Source organism: Phlebotomus papatasi, chromosome 3 (genome assembly GCF_024763615.1).
Source record: "Phlebotomus papatasi isolate M1 chromosome 3, Ppap_2.1, whole genome shotgun sequence".
In the NCBI taxonomy this organism is placed as follows: Eukaryota; Metazoa; Arthropoda; class Insecta; order Diptera; family Psychodidae; genus Phlebotomus; species Phlebotomus papatasi.
This window is the reverse complement of record NC_077224.1, coordinates 66,043,431-66,062,503: the sequence shown is the minus strand read 5'-3', so window position 1 is coordinate 66,062,503 and position 19,073 is coordinate 66,043,431. Positions and strand designations below refer to the sequence as shown.

Sequence of the window (19,073 nt, the reverse complement as noted above, 5' to 3'; positions counted from 1 at the left end):
GAAGATCGAAAACACCGCTAGGACGCTATTATTAAAAAAAAGTTTTCCAAGTTTCTAAGATAATTATCTCTGGTCCTATGGCACGAATCAGGCTGTAATTTTAGTACGCTATAGCTGCACTTTATATCTATCAAACAAAAAAGAACTTAAGTGCCTCAGATACCCATGACCCGAGCTATAAGGGGTCAAAGTTGAAAAATTGACTGGCCTATATCTCCTGTTTTTAATCAATATTTTGACCTTAATTTTAGTCTGAATGTTTGTCTCGATGAGCACTTTCAGATAATAATTCAAAACTTCATTAACTTCTCAACTTTAGATATAAAAAAATCGCAAAAGAAAGACTTAGTTCGTAAGGTCGAAAGTACACATGTTCGGCACAGAACACTTATTTATTAACCAAGGGGTAAATAAGTGGCTCTTATTCAGAGCAAACCGTAAGTAGAGCTAAAAATCGGCATATCGGCACAATTTGGCCAGAAATCGTCGGATCGGCATGAGATCAGCAGATAGGCATGAGATCGGCAGTCGAGTGAACAGTGAGCGGAATAAGTTATCTACACTGAGAAAAAAAAGAAGGTGCGATTAACTTTTTTTCCTTATAACTTTAACACTTTTTAGGTGTAAAAATATAGCAACATTTTTTAATGTTAATTTTACACCTTTTTAAGGGTAAAATTAACATGAAAAAGGGTAACTTTAACCTCCAATACACCTAAAAAGGGTAATATTTACATCGATTTCGGATCAATATTGCAAGGTAAAATTGACATTTCCGGAATGTTATTTTAACTTTTTCGGATTTCACTCTCAGTGTACCCTTTGTTATTGACAATTTCGTCAAAATATTGAAATTTATTTAATGTTTCTAATAAAATATAAGTAATATGACGTGTTTTTCATTACATAGGAGGAAGTGGGGCACCTTTGAAATTGGGTTTTTTCACCTATTTTTAAATAAAATTGAGCCTTATCGTGATATAATTTAGCTGCACAAACAGTTTGAGAAGCTAAATTCCGTTATGATATGGCTCAGTTCCACTTGAACGTAGGACATAAATCCCAATTTCAAAGGTACCCCACTTCCCCCTATACCTTTTCTTATAAGGATATACATTCAAATTTTGTATCCCAAATTGTGCAAAATATGGCGTCAAAAGGTCCTGATCTTAACACGAATTCTTATAGTGCCATTACCACTTTTCTTAATTTTCGATTAATTTTTGTGATAAATATAAATAAGTATAAATTAATCATTGCAAACTTTATAAATGTGCAAACCTACCATTTATCTCTCAAATGATATAAATATTCCTAATATAACTGGGTTAAAAGAAGTTAGTTGCGCGTATTTTACATTTTGAGTACAAATGTGTCAAAAAACTTATGGCTGAAGAAAAATGCTCGACTTTTTCGAAAACAATTATTTTTAAAATAAAATAAAATTAATTAAACTTTTTAAAACGCATAAATAATATCTGTGGATTACAAGCAACTCATTTGCAAAAAGAAAAATTTTAAAATGTTATTTTTTCCATCATTTTTTGCACTTGGTTTTTGGGATATCGATTTGTCAAGAAACTTATGGCTGACATTGTATGTCGATCATGGGACCAGTTACATGCTCATCATTTCCTCCAACCCCCTTAATTTCCCCTAGACCCCTCCAAAACCATGTTCTTTTTGGGATTGTTTCAAAACGTGTCGTACTATTTTATTTATTTTTGAATATGCTTCAAATACTACCCAGGCGGACATTTCGGCCTTATACGAAAATACCATTGATACATTCTTAATAAGAGTTTTGCAAGGTCAAAAGGTTAAAAGGCCCAAGAGAGTGTATTTCTTAACCCTTTAAGGACGATTGGAACACCGGTGTCCCATAAGGAAAATAATTTTTCCTGACTACCTAGTTATTTTTTCATTATGTTAGTACGTAATTGCAAAGTAGAAGGTTGAAGGAATCTAGGGTATTTTTTGCAAGTCCCTAGCTATTTTCTATGTAGTAAATTTTTAAACTAAAAAAAGACGATTTTTTATATTTTCATAATGAAAATTAGGCTGGTATGCACAGTAACAGCTGATTTATTAGGCTTATTTATTAATTAATCAGAAAACCTATGCAAAAACACAGAAAATTACGTTCCGAAAGCTCTGTTAATAAACCAGTAGGTTTCCCCTATCCACCGCCCGAGAACAGGATTAACGCTGAGATAAACTTGAGAGGTTTTTCAATTTAAAGAATTTTGTACATTTTGAAGCATTCAGGATTTTATTTTTTACGTTTATTTTAGATCTTTTCACTGTGAGATGTTGAAAATCTTAGTAATGATGTATGGACATTTGTTTTCTTTGTGGATTTCGCAAAAAAAAGTGTTATTAATTTGTAAAAGAAAATGTGTATTCGTTTTTTGTAACACATGACCCCTCTGGAATTTTCTATACTAATATTTGATAAAAAAAAGTAATGAATAATCAGAAAATATTATAAAGCAAAATCAAAATAAACTCAGAATTTTAAAATATTGATAAATTAATTGAAAAAATTGTTAAATCTTTGGGTAGATAAAAATCAGTGCTTAATGCTCATAAGAAAAAACAAAATAGAAAAAATAGAGGCGAAAATAGACGAAAATTTATAAAAATTACAATAAATATAATTTATAAGTAGAAATCTGTCCATTATTTTTCAAATGAAGTCAATGTGTTCACTAAATCTTTAAAAACAAAACTGTTAAAATCAAACCCCCTTTGGAATATGTAAAGTTAATTGACATTGCCTCCATTTCCTCACAGTACCAAATTATTTTCACTTGATTAAAAAAAATGAAAATTTTTAAAGTTTCTCATCAAAAATGTTTTACTTGATTTTAAGGTAATCACCTGTAAAACTGTATAAGACCACATAACTCGTAATTTACTTCGTGAAATATATCACTTCTTAATGTTTTTTCTATTTAATTTGACGATAATAAGTCTAACAAGCTCCTCTCGAGGAGAATGTTTATAAATCAAAAATTTTATTAGTTAATAAAATGTTAAGTACTGTGCATAGGAACACTTATTAATTTGAAATTAAGCTTTCAACGGCCATTTTAATAAGTAACTTATTTATAAATAAGTAAGCTGGTTACTGTGCATAGCTTTTCTTACTTATTAACGAATTAATAAGTCAACTGGTTACTGTGCATACCCCCCTTAATTTTAATTATTTTTTATACTTTCAATTTTTTTAAGCAAAACCGTTTTGAGAAAAATAAACTATACAATATTTAAACATAATATTTTTCATTAGAGTGAAAATTATCATTTATTGGTATTGTCAGAAAAATTACTTAAATACTTTTCAAATAATATGCATCTTCAAACGTTACTGAAGTTCTAAATATATTAAATTGAGTGATTGCTTGATCGTTTAAAGAATCTCAGCTAAAACTATTTTTCAAGATCAAAGGTTTAAATAAGAGTTCCTAAAAAGCGCATTTCTCATTTGAATAGGCTCATGTTTAGGTTCATTGAAAAGGTCTTGGAATTTTTGACAAGTGTGAATCGATTTTCTAGTCGGCTATGAACCGGTAATGAATTGGGCATGAATCGATAACCTATTTTTATCCGAAATTCAATTTTATTATTCTTACAAAAATATATTCCAATCGGTTATGAATCGGAAAACAATAAACAAAATGTCTGGATGGTAAAACTAATGCTTTTTCTAAAGAACGGTAAAGAAATATAAGTAAATGATGCGAAGCTATTTTTCAGATATTGCATTTAAATCACGACTTACAACACTTCGCAAAGCTCAGATGTTTTTTGCCACCCCTTTTAATTTAAATATAAGCCTTTTGTTGGTTGGGTGAGATAATTTGTCATAATTTCTATTTATTACCATTTTTCATTTAGTTTTTTTTTCTCTCTTCCTATAAATTAGAAGTTGGAAGGAAAAATTTATTCATGATATAGTCTAGACCTTTCAATTTACCTCCACTGATGCGTAAAGTTCGCGCAATTTACAAGAGCGTGGCTGAAACTTAATATACTCAGTGATTCAATTTCAAGTTTATGTCTATCTGCGGTGTTGATTTTTTTTTCATCATGGAATTGTGTTTGTACCTTACGGAACAATTTGATACAATTTCTTTGGCAGTTGGAGAGTGAGAGAGGAAGCTTAAAGAGTCATTTCTTTCAAAGAAATCTACGTGGAAGAGTAAATGATTAAATATTTCTTGTGTTTTTTCTTCATTTCTTTATTTTAGCACAGAGATGAAATGTGTGGTGAAGATCAACGATCGTCAATTTGTGAGATTACAGCCTAATTATTCCATCGATCATATGCGACATTTGCACAAGATTGGAGGCTAAGGCAAGGAAAAAAAAGTGTGTGAGCAATGATGTGTAAATTATTGGATCATTAAGTTGCGGCACAAAGCATCCTATATAGTCAAAGCAACAAATCTCTGGTTGATCTCTGCAATTTAGCGTCGAGGCAACAGAAAATAGATGTTCTTCAATCGTTGAGAGGTGAATTGTTTCATCGATAGACAACAAAAATACGATGGATACGAGAAGTGATGTTAAAGTAATACGTGCGCCATCTCTAAAGCGTGGCAAAAATGATGAAAGTTTGAGCGATCGGGTAAGAATATTTCAAAGATATTTATTTATTTATTTATTTTCTTTTTATTATTTCCTTAACCAAGTTGGTATGTCTGAGAAATTTGAAATTGCAAAAATGTTATATTTAAAAATCATGTTTCACACCTACATTGGGAAATTTTGATTGAAGTGCAATTTCTGTGAACGAATCAATTTACACTGACTTCCATAAGTTTATGATCACTCTTGTTTGTTTCTCAATATAGATCTACAATTTTTATTCATTTAAAAATGCAAAGTGATTCATCAGCTAAAAGCATCATTCACAATAGAAGAAGTTGTATTTCAAGATATTATTTCACCTATTGCGCACTTTATGTTTTTTTGTATTTATTACACAAAAATCCGAAAAAGTTAAAATAACATTCCAGAAATGTTAATTTTACCCTGCAGTATTGATCCAAAATCGGTGTAAAGATTACCCTTTTTAGGTGTGTAAGGGGTTAAAGTTACCCTTTCTCATGTTAATTTCACCCTTAAAAAGGTGTAAAATTAACATTAAAAAATGTTGATATATTTTTAGGTGTGATTCTTTCATAATCACACCTATTATACTTAAAAAGTGTCAAAGTTATGAGGAAAAAATGTTAATTGCACCCTCTTTTTTTCTCAGTGTAGAGTTTCATATTGCCATTTACACTTCAATACAGTAACAAATATAAAAAATAAATAAATAAAACTTAAAAACACTAGATTTCAGTTTCCTTAAATTGACTATGTAATAGCACAATTTATTCAATGAAATCACTATGATTTACAGACATATTTATCCAGAACACATTATATTTAATACACAAACCTATAACTCAAACTTTGCAATTACAACTTAGACAACATAAATCTATTTTCTAAAATAAAATCTTTGTCCTACATATTATGATTCTTATTATAAAATACTGGAAAAATATTTTAATAACACTTTCTTGAACAAAGAACCTTTTGCTACCTCTTTTACTTACGTAAACCCTTTAACTTACCTAAGAATAGAGAGATAAAAGTGGAAAATTGTGAAGGTATTTCGAAATGAAAGAGATATATTTTCAATCAGGAAATTACGATGAATTTGAGATACTGTTAATTAAACTGATCTTGCTTTTCTTAAGGCTATGTGGTATGTGTCTCGGCTAACCGATAAATAGTTTCTGTTGTCAATTTATATTATTTTCCATTTTAATACGCTATTCCCACTGAGTAATTTCCATCTGCTTTAATCGTTATCCAGATTTTTTTTGTCTATCTTCACATTTTAATTATTTTTTAGATACAGGGGGAAGTGGGGCTGCTATATTGGGATATTGAAAACATTTTTTTTCATGTATTTATAAAAAAAGCTGGGCTTAATCCTTTAAGGACAAGAAGGTCAAAAAATAAGGTTCTGAAAAAGTCACTTTTTCTGACTTTTTAAACTAAAACATAGCTTGAGAAGGCCATAAGAAAAATTCCATTTTTGGGTCACCGGCAACCCAAACGTCCTTAAAGGGTTAAACGTTATGTAATTTACATAGACAAAACAATTAAGGATCTAAATCAAAGTAACGACTAGATCTAACTTCATTTAGAAATAATGATTGTAATTCTAAACATAAATTGTAAATATGCTACAAATTTTTGGTATATACGATCTGTGATTCAGGGTTTCAGCCGTTTACCTGATGAGATCAGTCGTGGTAAGTCGGCGGCAGCCGCAACCACGCCTTAAGTCTATAACGACGAGACACTTTTTACGGACTGAAAATCAACAATAAAAATTAAACTGGGAAACATAATCAATGATAAGTCTTACATTTAACCTTGGAAAGTTCAACAGAAACAGATCCGCTGTATTTTGTGCTTCTATGAACGATAGGGACAAAAATAGCCCAAAAATTTAAGTAATTTTTCTGACAATACCAATGAATAATAATTTTTCGCTTTAATAAAAAATATTACATATGTGTATTGTAGTTTATATTGCCAAAAGGGTTTTGCTAAAAAAAAAAAAAATAAATAAATAAAATAAAATTGGAAATATAAAAATAAATGAAATCAATTATGATTTTGAGAATTTAAAAATTCGCCATTTTTAAGCTTAAATATTTATTACATAACAAATAGTTAGAGGCATAAAAAAAAATAACTTTAGGTAGTCAGGAAATATTATTATCTTTATGGGACACCGGTGTTCCAATCGTCCTTAAAGGGTTAATTGAGGAGAATTGAATTGAATAATGACTATATTCAATCTCAGGGGTTCATTTTTAATGAATTAGGCATTTCCCGAAAAATTACGTTCGATCATTAACCTTTACGTTACTAGAGCTACAACCCAAATGGCTAGAAATACCACCGTAAGGTCTTCGGGATCTCCAGGAACATTGCTCTTGAGATAATCTTGAAAATAATTCGTACCATCTTCATTGTGGATATGTTTTAGTGGTTTTCTCTCTGCCGATATTTCGTCCTTTTTTTCGAAAATGGCCTTTGTATTAATTATAGGGCAGACCGGGGCAGATTAGCCACAAAAAATGTAAGTTTTTTTTTCGACTGTATAGTGGATGACAATAGCATAACATTTCGATGTTTGGCCTTTTTTAGATGTTACATACGCTTTGTTTTCCTTTATAGAGGAATAAGTCCTTTCGTTGGAATCTTCTTTAGGGCATAAAGACTTAGGAGAGCAGTAGTTACAAGAAGTTATATTAGGCATTTTTTTAAGATCCATTATCCTTTGGTGTTTACCCATATCGGCATAGTGGAATATTCCTCTGTTTATTGTCACAAAAAAGATCTAATTTCCAATTTTAACGCCATTGTTAGCCATCAAATGAAATTTTTCTTTGGGAATTACTTTGTAAAAAAAAAAAACAATGTTGAGAAAGTGTTTACTCTGAATAAATTGTTGTTTCGCTCAATATTCCTTCTAAGTCAAGGGGTAACTCATATTGTAAAACCCTTGTTAATTGTTCGAGAAACTTGTGAATCACATCGTGAAACCCGAGAGACTCAAGAATTGTATTGGAAAAGTTGATAAAACAAAGAATTGCATTACGAAACCCGAGAAACACAATTTTTGCATCACGAAACCTGAGAAACACAATTTTTGCATCACAAAACCCGAGAAACTTAAGAAATTATGTCATGAAACTCGAGGAACACAGTTTTGATATCACGAAACCCGAGAAACTCAAAAATTGCATTGGAAAACCCGAGAATTGCATCACGAAACTGGAGAAACACTATTTTAGTATCACGAAACCCGAGAAACCCAAGAATTCCATCAGAAAACTCGAGAAAACCGAGAATTGCATCACGAAACTCGAGAAACTCCATTTTTCATTTAAAAACACGAGAAACCTAGTTTCTTTTGCATCGCGAAACCCGAGAATTGCATCGCAAAACCCGAGAACAAGGGGTTATTCATAAGCAATTGAGTAGCTCGAGTTCCCGGTCTACCGAACAAATATATGGGATCCCTGAGTTCTCCGTGAATTCCCTGAGTTTCCTGAGTTCCGTGAGAGTTTCCCGAAAAAATATATCCCCAAGTTCTCTGAAAAAATATATGAGTTCCCCAGGTTCCCTAGAAAAATATATAAATTGTCCAGGTTCCCTGGAAAATATATGAGTTCTCCGAGTTATCTGAAAAAAATATGAGTTCCTTGGGTTCCTTGAAAACATATATAAGTTCTCCAGGTTCCCAGAAAATTGTTTGAGGTCCTCAGGTTCCCAGAAAAAATAGTTTTCCGAGTTCCCTAAGGAAAAAATATAAGTTCCCAGTGTTGTTGCCTGAAAAAATATATAAGTTCCCCCACTGAGAAAAAAAGGGTGCGAATGACTTTTCCTCGTAACTTTAACACTGTTTAGGTGTAAAAATATATCAACATTTTTTAATGTTAATTTTACACCTTTTGAGGGTAAAATCAACATAAAAAAGGGTAACTTTAACCCCCAATACACATAAAAAGGGTAATATTTACACCGATTTCGGATCAATACTGCAGGGTAAAATTAACATTTCCGGAATGTTATTTTAACTTTTTCGGATTTCTCTCAGTGCCGAATTCCCTGAAGAAATATATGAGTTCCCCAGGTTCCCAGAAAAAATATGTGTTCCGCGGGTTTCCTGAAAAAAAATATGAGTTCTCAGGATTCCTTGTGAGTTCTCTGAAAAAAATGTATAGGTTCCTCGAGATCCCCGTAAATTCTCCATGGGCACTTTGTGAGTTCCTCAGATTTCATGTTCAAGTTGACTCGAATTCTCCGAAATGAGTTATCCCTTATCAGAGAAAGTCAATTTTTGCATTCCAAAACCCGATAAGCCCAATTTGGAATCTCGAAACCCGGGAAACACAATTTTTGCATAATTGTTTTTGAAAACCCATATTGTAGAGGCGCTGTTGTTGCCATGTTTTTCAGACAAAAAAAGACAATGGAAACGTCATATTGACATTTACATTGGCTTGAAAAGCACCGTAAAAATCAAAAAGCCCAGTCTGAGAATTTCTCACTGTCTGATTTTACTCCTATCTAATCGCCTCATTTTCCCCTAATATTTCAAATTATGCTAATTACAATTTTCATCGACACATGACATTAAAATACAGTTTCATTCATCCAAGTTACAGAGAGCTGATAAAGATAAAAATGATAAGAATCAAATGTTATTGTAGAAGCTTAAAAACTGAATTATGCTCGAAACACTGGGATTTATTGTTTATTCCCGATCGTCATTTTATCTCTTGCGCAAAGATTAAAAATTTTATTTTGAGATTTTCAGTGATAATTTTGGCTTTTCTCAGTAAAACTGTCAATATATGTTCATTTACCTGTGTCATCAACTGTATAATGTATACATGTAGACATTGCTGAATTATATAAAAAGGAGAGACATTTGGCAGAGACTATAATTAAAGGTCGATTAATTTAAACTCTTATAGTGTTTCATAATATTCAATGGACACTAAATTACTTACTCATAACTATTTTAATGTATTAATTGTAAACAATAATGAAGAATAGGTAGAGTGGGGGAATGAAGGTTTAATTTTCTTTTGAAACTTTATAACTTATATTGCTGACGGCTACTAGTAAATTGTGAATGAACCTTTATTATATGGCTTGGATGAGATTGAATCTTCGTGAGTGGTAATGCAAAGAAGCATGCCAAACGTGACTGGCTTTGAAAAGAATTTCCATCGACTCGTGTAACATTAATGAATTTGCAATTTGCGGATATTTTATATTGAAAAATTATTTTTATAATATTTTTCTTTTTTTATTGTTTTTTTTTATTTACACTCACTCGGGAAAATCTCTGGTTAATCTTTTAGTTGTATTTTATATTTCATGTGTTAGAGCAATTATTTTGCAATAATATTAGAATGTTATTGGTGGAACTTTTTGCATTGGCCTTTTCCTCAATATCTGCATGCTGCATCAAATTGAGAGGAGAGAAAGAGAAAGATTTTGCCCTGATAAAACAATGAAGGAGAAAGTTAAATTGAATTAGATATTTGAATTATTTAATTATTCTTGAGACATTTGATTTTTCTTACGTCGAAGAAGAAGGGAAGTGAAAGAAATTTTTTTTTGACAGTGAGAGAGCACCTGCTTAAAATTCTGTGTTATGTTCGTGTCTAAATGTTTTTTTCTTCTTCTATTTTATTTTACGTATTTGGACTTTGAAGTAATACTTCAACAATAGAAGTGAATAACGTATGCGTAAAATTTAAATATATTTATCGAAAATTACCTCTTGTATTGAAGAATGTATTTATTTATTTCTCGCTAAAGTCATATGTGAAACTCTCTGCTGTGTATGAGGGAGACATAAGAATGACATGATCTCCAAACATAGAAATACCTAAACTCCAACGCAAAATTGTCGGCTTGCTTTTGCTTAAGACACCAAACAGAGATAGATATATAGACTTTAAAGATATTGTATAAAAAGAGATTTTTCCAAAGTAGTGTGTGTCACATTTAATTAATATAATCAACACCGCACAGAGTGATCGATAGGAGGCATTTTGCATTTTCTGTAATGTGTCTTTATAGTGCAATATCTCCTGAAATTAGTCAGTTGGAGGTTTATGTGTGCTAAAAGATCGTACAAGAAAACACAAAAGGTGTTGCGGAAAACCAGAGAAGAAAATGACACACAGAAGTCAAGATAACAAATAAAGATATCTTTGGGGGAGAGAGAGAATTATACGAGCAAGGAAAAAGATAAAAAAAAAGAACAAGGTGGAGCAAAAAAAAGTACAAACTACTCACACCTTTATTTTTAAACATTTTTTTTTCACAACAAATGAGTTATGAAACGATTTTTAAATACTTTTTTCTTACCTATCAATGGGTGTTTCGCACATTGTCAAAGTTTTCTTCCTTGAAAATGTACTCAAGGAAGGACTCTTGACGGAAGAAATGTAACGTCTTTCAGGGTTTTTTGTTAAAAAATATGTTATTTATATTTTAAAATATTTCCTGTGTCTTTTTTTAAACGTTAATTAACATTAGCATTAGATGGGCAAATAGATTAGATTAACATAAATATTTCTTATATCATTTTGAAGTAACAGTAGGATAGTCAATCGATTTCCGGTTATTACCGGAAATTATTATAATCTCATTAATTATTATAATTTCTATCTGAAGATGAAGAAATACGTCTTCAAGTTAAAGTTCTTATTTAAACAAAAAAATAAACTCAATTCCGCTAATTAAGTGAAAGCAAGGCATTCTTCCATAAGATCAAAATAAAGAATAGTTTATCTATTTTGTATATATTTTTATTTATCTACACAGAGAAAAATAGTTGATAATTGAGTTGATCAAAAAGTTGATTTTTCATATAAAATTAATCACCAAGTTAATATATCGAATCCTATGTAAAGTTGGTCAAAAGTTGATTGATTTTATCAACTGTTGGTTTTTCGATATTTTTTCCGATATTATCAACAGATCAATCGACCTTTATCAACTTTTGATCAACTTTACATAGGATCACGTTTTAATCAACAGTTAATTAAAAGTTGATCAAAGGTTGATCAACTTTTAATAGATCAACTGTTGATCAAAAGTTGATCAAAAATTGATCAACTGTTAGTCGATCAACAGTTGATCAAAAGTTGATCAAAGTTGATCATCTGTTAGTCGATCAAAAATTGATCAACTTTTGATCAACTTTTGATCAACTGTCAATCTTCGCATCATCTGAGTAATATTGTAATACTTTACATTAATCGTTCCATTGATTGGAGTGCTGAACCAAGCTTTGGCGCCAAATGATGTTCCTGACGAAATTGACCAATCGAGATATCTGTAAATATACTATATTTCATGATAACAAGTCTTTTTGCGTCGTATTTGCACTGTCAGTATATAAATTATTCACTCAAATTCTATCTCGCCTGAATTATAGCTGTTAACTGTAACAAAATTGATCAACTGTTGATCAAATTTTGATCAACTGTTGATCAAATGTTGATGACATTAAAAAATAAACAATTTTATCAAATATCAGATAACAAAGGAATCCATCGACTCATTAAATTCAGATTGGCTTCATATTAACAACATAGATTCGAATAGGCATAATAGGGAACGTCATACTCAAAAAGTGCTACATTAAATTTTCCTTTAAAGTTTAAGATAAAGCACTTTTAATTATTTCATTGTAAAAGTAGCTGAGCGGAATAAAATAACAATAATTACGCTATGCAACAAATTCACTATTGTTTTTCTGTCTCAGAGGTCTCACATGGTACGTTTGATAAGAGTTGAGTCCCCTGATTAAGAATCTGGTTTTAGTTTTGCTCTATCACGTCTCAATTTTTTTAATTACTACTTTTATATTTTTTCTGCTTTGCCTTAGATTATTTGTTACATCTCAGGTTCTGCTGAAGAGAACTTAAAAGGCGTAGGTTCGTTGGAAAGGTCATTAGTTGTGTTTCAATTTCCATTATTACACAAAACTTTGTAAAACCACTCCTCCCAGGGTGTAAAATTAGAGTTTCTCTAAAAATTACCACAAAAATAATGGTCTTAAAGTGAGGTTTTAAAAATTTGAATAAAATGATATAAACAAAATATTAAAAAAAAAATCATTAACACCAGGAGATAGGCAACACTTAGAACTACAAATGGCTCCAAATGTATGTAAAGTTTGAGGCCCCTATCTCTCATAGTTTCCGAGATAATCCGAGATAAAATATTTTCAGACACTTTTATGCATTTCTCGTCCAATTTTCTTAATTTTCCAATGAAATTTTGCACATATCAAGCCTGAAAGAGGCTCCAAACGGATGTAAAGTTTGAGACCTCTATCTATCATAGTTTCCGAGATAATCGACTTTAAAGATTTTCAGACACTTTTATGCATTTCTCATCCAATTTTCTTAATTTTCAAGTGAAATTTTGCACATATCAAGCCTGAAGGAGGCTCTAAATGGATGTAAAGTTTGAGGCCTCAATTTCTCATAGTTTCCGAGATAATCGACTTTAAAGATTTTCAGACACTTTTATGGATTTTTCATTAAGTTTTCCTCTTTAATAACGATAATAAGTTATATACGTTTAAGAATTATTAATGGGAATTTGCATTATTTATGTATAAATATTGTTCGAGTTTGCTACAATCCAAATTTGAAATGAAGGAATCGCACCTCTATAAGCTGATCTAAGCTTATCACTGTCTTTTGTGATGCTACCATGCAGTGACTCTTAACCGTCTTTTAATTCACAGTTTTCTATTATTAACTAGTATAGATGTTTATTGATTATAAAACATGTATTAAATAAGAAATATTTAAAATTATGCAATTAATATGTCATTTTTGTAATAAAATTTGTTTTAAGCTTGAAGTAAAACTGAAATCTATAGATATTAAAGATATTATTTGAGTTATTAACTTGTGTAATATCTAAATATACTTTATAAAATGGTAAAAATGATTAAACTTCTAGAGTTGTCAAAAACAAGATAAAAAATACCCTGAGATTTCTAAATTTAAAAAGAAAAAGTCAAAATGTGTGAAATAGTAAAGATTTTGTTTAGTTGGTTAAGTGCTAGATTTTCGCTTGAGCCTCAATTTCGAGGTTAAAAAACAATCTTAGCGAAAAGTTGCACATGGACGAAAATGTAGCTAATTAAATTCTCTATCAAAGTCACAAAACAGTTCTGTTCAGCAGAATCGGAGATATATAGGCACCCAAGTATCAAAAAATGGCAAAAACGGTTTTGTAGTCCTAAGTGTTGCCTATCGCCTGTTTTGTTTATTTTATCTTATTCAAATTTTTAAAACCTCACTTTAAGACCATTATTTTTGTGGTAATTTTTAGAGAAACTCTAATTTTACACCCTGGGAGGAGTGGTTTTACAAAGTTTTGTGTAATAATGGAAATTGAAACACAACTAATGACCTTTCCAACGAACCTACGCCTTTTAAGTTCTCTTCAGCAGAACCTGAGATGTAACAAATAATCTAAGGCAAAGCAGAAAAAATATAAAAGTAGTAATTAAAAAAATTGAGACGTGATAGAGCAAAACTAAAACCAGATTCTTAATCAGGGGACTCAACTCTTATCAAACGTACCATGTGAGACCTCTGAGATAGAAAAACAATAGTGAATTTGTTGCATAGCGTAATTATTGTTATTTTATTCCGCTCAGCTACTTTTACAATGAAATAATTAAAAGTGCTTTATCTTAAACTTTAAAGGAAAATTTAATGTAGCACTTTTTGATTATGACGTTCCCTATTATGCCTATTCGAATCTATGTTGTTAATATGAAGCCAATCTGAATTTAATGAGTCGATGGATTCCTTTGTTATCTGATATTTGATAAAATTGTTTATTTTTTAATGTCATTAACATTTGATCAACAGTTGATCAAAATTTGATCAACAGTTGATCAATTTTGTTACAGTTAACAGCTATAATTCAGGCGAGATAGAATTTGAATGAACAATTTATATACTGACAGTGCAAATACGACACAAAAACACGAAATATAGCATATTTACAGATATTGCCCAATATCAACAGTTGATAAACAGTTGATCAATGTTTGACCAACAGTTGATCAATTTTGTTCAAGTTAACAGCTATAATTCAGGCAAAATAGAATTTGAATGAATAATTTATATACTGACAGTGCAAATACGACACAAAAACACGAAATATAGCATATTTACAGATATGGCCCAATATCAACAGTTGATCAACAGTTGATCAATGTTTGATCAACAGTTGATCAATTTTGTTACAGTTAACAGCTATAATTCAGGCGAGATAGAATTTGAGTGAATAATTTATATACTGACAGTGCAAATACGACACAAAATGACGTGTTATCATGAAATATAGTATATTTACAGATTTCGCAATTGGTCAATTAAATCAGGAACATCACTTGGCGCCAAAGCTTGGTTCACCACTCCAATCAATGAAACGATTTTGCGAAACAATTACAGTATTACTCAGATCAACAGTTGATCAACTTTTGATCAACTTTTGATCAAATTTTGATCAACTTGGTCGACTAACACATGATCAACTTTTGATCAACTTTTGATCAACTGTTGATCGATTAACAAACGATTAACTTTTGATCAACTTTTGATCAACTGTTGATCGATTAATAAATGATTAATTTTTGATCACTTTTTGATCAACTGTTGTTGTGGAAATTAGATGGAATCATCTGATTAACTTGAGTATCATCGTAGTATTCAAAAAAATTGACAACAAAATTCCAGAAAATTTGTGATGTTTTGGAGAGAGCACGTGGAATCTTTTGACCAACTTGAGTATCGTGGATATGTTCAATGCAATTGACTACAAAATCACAGAACCTTTAGGATTTTTTGGAGAAAGCAATAATATTAATAATATGTTACTCATCAGTTTTTGTCAAACAGAAACGGAGTTTTTAACTATAATCAATTGTTCAAAACTGTCTTGGTTCTTAAGAATTTACTATTATTCAATTGCTATCGACAGGTGATTATTTAGTTGGTTTTTATATTTGATAGTTAATAGTTGATAAATTTTATACACATTTTGATCATTAAGTTGATTTCAATATTTAATGATCAACGATTGATAGAAATGTATTTAAATTTAATTAACTGTTGGTAAAAAAATCTGAAAATCAACTTTTGTGTAATATAATATTATTACTCATCAGATTTTGTCAAATAGAAACGGAACTGTTAACTAATCAATTGTTTTTGAAAATTTTATCAATTCGCTTTAAGAATTTACTATTGCTCAATTGCTATCAACAGGTGATTATTTAGTTGGTTTTTATATTTGATAGTTAATAGTTGATAAATTTTATACACATTTTGATCATTAAGTTGATTTCGATATTTTGTGATCAACAGTTGATAGAAATGTATTTAAAACTGATTAACTATTAGTCGAAAAAATCGGAAAATTAACTTTTGTGTAGATAAAATCAACTTTTTTACCAACTTGTTGATCAAACTATCAACTGTTGATAGAAATTACCAACATTTCGATCGACTTACTGATCAATTGTCAAATTAATCAACTATTTTGATCAACAGGGTCGATCTGATTATCAACTATTTTTCTCTGTGTACTTCATCAATAGAAATTGCAAGGAAAATTAACTAAAATCCACAAGGATGGGATTATTTTTCTTCCAGTTTAAAACGTCTAATGTACAACTGGTCTCTTTCTTGTCGAAAGTGTTCTATTTAGTTAAGTTCCTATGACTTTCTCTCCCGAAGTATATGCTTAAGTGTTAATTTCTTTGAATTGATCAAGTTGGGAAGCTCTCAAAGTACCATTGCATGGGATTCTTCACCTTGATAACATAAGTTAATCTTGAATGATAGGGGGAAATGGGGCGCTTTTGAATTGGAGTAACTTTAACCTTTTAAAGACGATTGGGTCATCAGTGACCCAAAAATGAAATTTTTCCTACGGTCTTATAAAGCTGTATTTTGCTCTAAAAAGTTAGAATAAATTATTTTTTCTGACCCTTGTTTTTTGACCTTTTCGTCCTTAAAGGGTTAAAATAGAACTTTTTCTTCTATTTTTAAATGGAACTGGACCTTATGATATAATTTACCTCCACAAAGCAATTGCGAAGGTAAATTATGATAGGATAACGCTCAATTCCATTTAAAAATACACAGAAAAAAATATTTTGTAAAAATGTTCGTAAATGTTTGTGAATTCCTATGGGGGAGTTACGAAATGCAAGTGAATCGTATAACCCACAAACAAGTTCGTAAAAGTTTGTACTTTTTTCACAAACATTGTTCGTAACATGATCACTTGACGAACATTTTTTGTAGTTTTACAAACATTTGTTCGTAAATGTTCGTAAACACACAAAAAAATGTTCGTAAAATTTTGTCATTTGTTCGTAAATGTTTGTTTTCTTGTCGAACATTTACGAAAAAATGACAAAATTTTACGAACATTTTTTGTGTGTTTACGAACATTTACGAACAAATGCTTGTGAAAGTACAAAAAATGTTCGTCAAATAATCATATTACGAACAACGTTTGTGAAAAAAGTACAACATTTTACGAACATATTTGTGGGTTATACGATTCTCGAGCATTTCGTAACTCCCCCATAGGAATTCACAAACATTTACGAACATTTTTACAAAATATTTTTTTTTCTGTGTAGGAGAATAAAACTCAATTTCATAGCTACCCCTATTCAAAGGTGTACTACTTCTCCTTAACATAATTTTGGGTCATTTTCTGCAAGAGATCTTGGTAGCTAAATTAATATTTTGAATCTCCTAAAAATATATAGCTCCCACAAAAACGTTCGTAAATGTTTGTAGTTTTTAACAAAAATTGTTTGTAACATGAACACTTAACGAGCATTTTCCGTTTTTTACAAACATTTTTCGTACATTTTTGTTTGTCTGACAAAACTTTACGAACATGACAAAACTTTACGAACATATTTTGTGTTGACAAACATTTGCTAACAAATGTTTGTAAAACAAAAAAAAATCTCGTAAAATTATAATGCTATGAACAATGTTTGTAGAAAATGTACAAATTTTTACAAACTTTAGTGGGTTATACGATTTATGAGAATTTCGTAAGACCCTAGCAGGAGTTCACAAACATTTACGAACAAGTTTACAAAATATTTTTTTTGTGCAGTGTAATACTATACACTGAAGGTTAGTTGTCTGCAGAATACAAATATCAGCACGAGTTAAAACAAAACAGAGCATTTTCATTTGATTATTTATTACAAAATAGGGTATGCGAATTTTTGTAATTTATAAAGGCGAAATGTGTTTTTTTAATGATTTAAATGACATTTAAAGAGGACCTTTATCTCTAGCTATTGTTTTTTTAATATATAACAAAGATGGAATTCTCCATAACCCCGTGATACTAGATGCAATAAAATAAAAAGCATTAAATTATTATTATGTTCTATAAATGTGATTTAAATCCGGGACATTTGCATCATAGAGCGAACTCTCTACCACTTAACCCATTGCGTGCTCTTAAAAATTATTTAGGTTTTTGTATAATTTAATTTCACTCTGAAAGTTCACTTTCCAACTTAAAATCTTTGTCTTAGGTCTTTTCTTTCCCATGGTAATGTAAATAAAATGACGTTGTAAAAAATCATAAGTAAGTTTTTTTTGGCAGTCGTAGATTTATGACAACAGCTATAATAATCTCGTGCTGCATTTCATATTTAATCTTTATATAGAACAGAGGTAGAATAGTGCAACCAAACCAATAAATCCTTTACCAAATAAAAAATACCTAATTTACATTTTCTCTAATATTGCCACATTTGTAAATTAAAAGTCAAAATTTAAAAATCTGAAATGTTTCTCAATGGAAATGGCCCAGGATTCATTTCAAAAGCCATTTATTTATATTGTGTAATTATTTAAGAAAAGAATTTGTCAACGAGAGTTCAAATCAGAAAAGAAATTTAATGAAAATATTATCAAAAGCTACGCAATGTCAGACTCTGCGTAAAAAAAAAAACGAAAAATCACTTTTTCTGACTTTTTAGAGCAAAACACAACTTTAGATGACCTTAGGAAATATTTCATTTTTGGATCACCGGTGACCCAATCGTCCTTAAAGGGTTAAATATCTAAAAATTCTTTAACGGCATCTTTTCGGATAACAATTTTCCAGAAATAAATTATTCAAAATTGTCTAAAGGGTGTATACGATTAATTTTTGCCATTGACAAATGGTTCTCACATGTTAACCACAGTAATATAATAAAACAAATGTATTTTCTGAAAGATAATTTTATTGGCATTTTTATAGGATTTTGGTTTTTTAAATCCAATGTCTTCTTGCCGAATTCTCGCATCTTCTTCTTAATTCCCTTCATTAAGGACTTGACAAACCCATCTCCACGGTAATGGATGGCTTTCTTCTAC

The 19,073-nt window shown here is 30.3% G+C and overlaps 1 protein-coding gene across 5 annotated transcripts in view; it reads left to right on the top strand.

The window, feature by feature from the left end:
* Nucleotides 1-19,073, top strand: part of LOC129807634 (mitogen-activated protein kinase-binding protein 1) — a 91,500-nt gene that overhangs the window by 13,405 nt on the left and 59,022 nt on the right. For 4 of the 5 annotated variants that reach the window (XM_055857033.1, XM_055857030.1, XM_055857035.1 and 1 more), the window contains exon 2: nt 4,257-4,636. In XM_055857033.1, the coding sequence (XP_055713008.1) occupies nt 4,556-4,636 (81 nt within the window). In that variant the 5' untranslated portion in view covers nt 4,257-4,555. The remainder of the gene's footprint in view (nt 1-4,256; nt 4,637-19,073) is intronic. The other variant, XM_055857031.1, reaches the window with a different exon arrangement.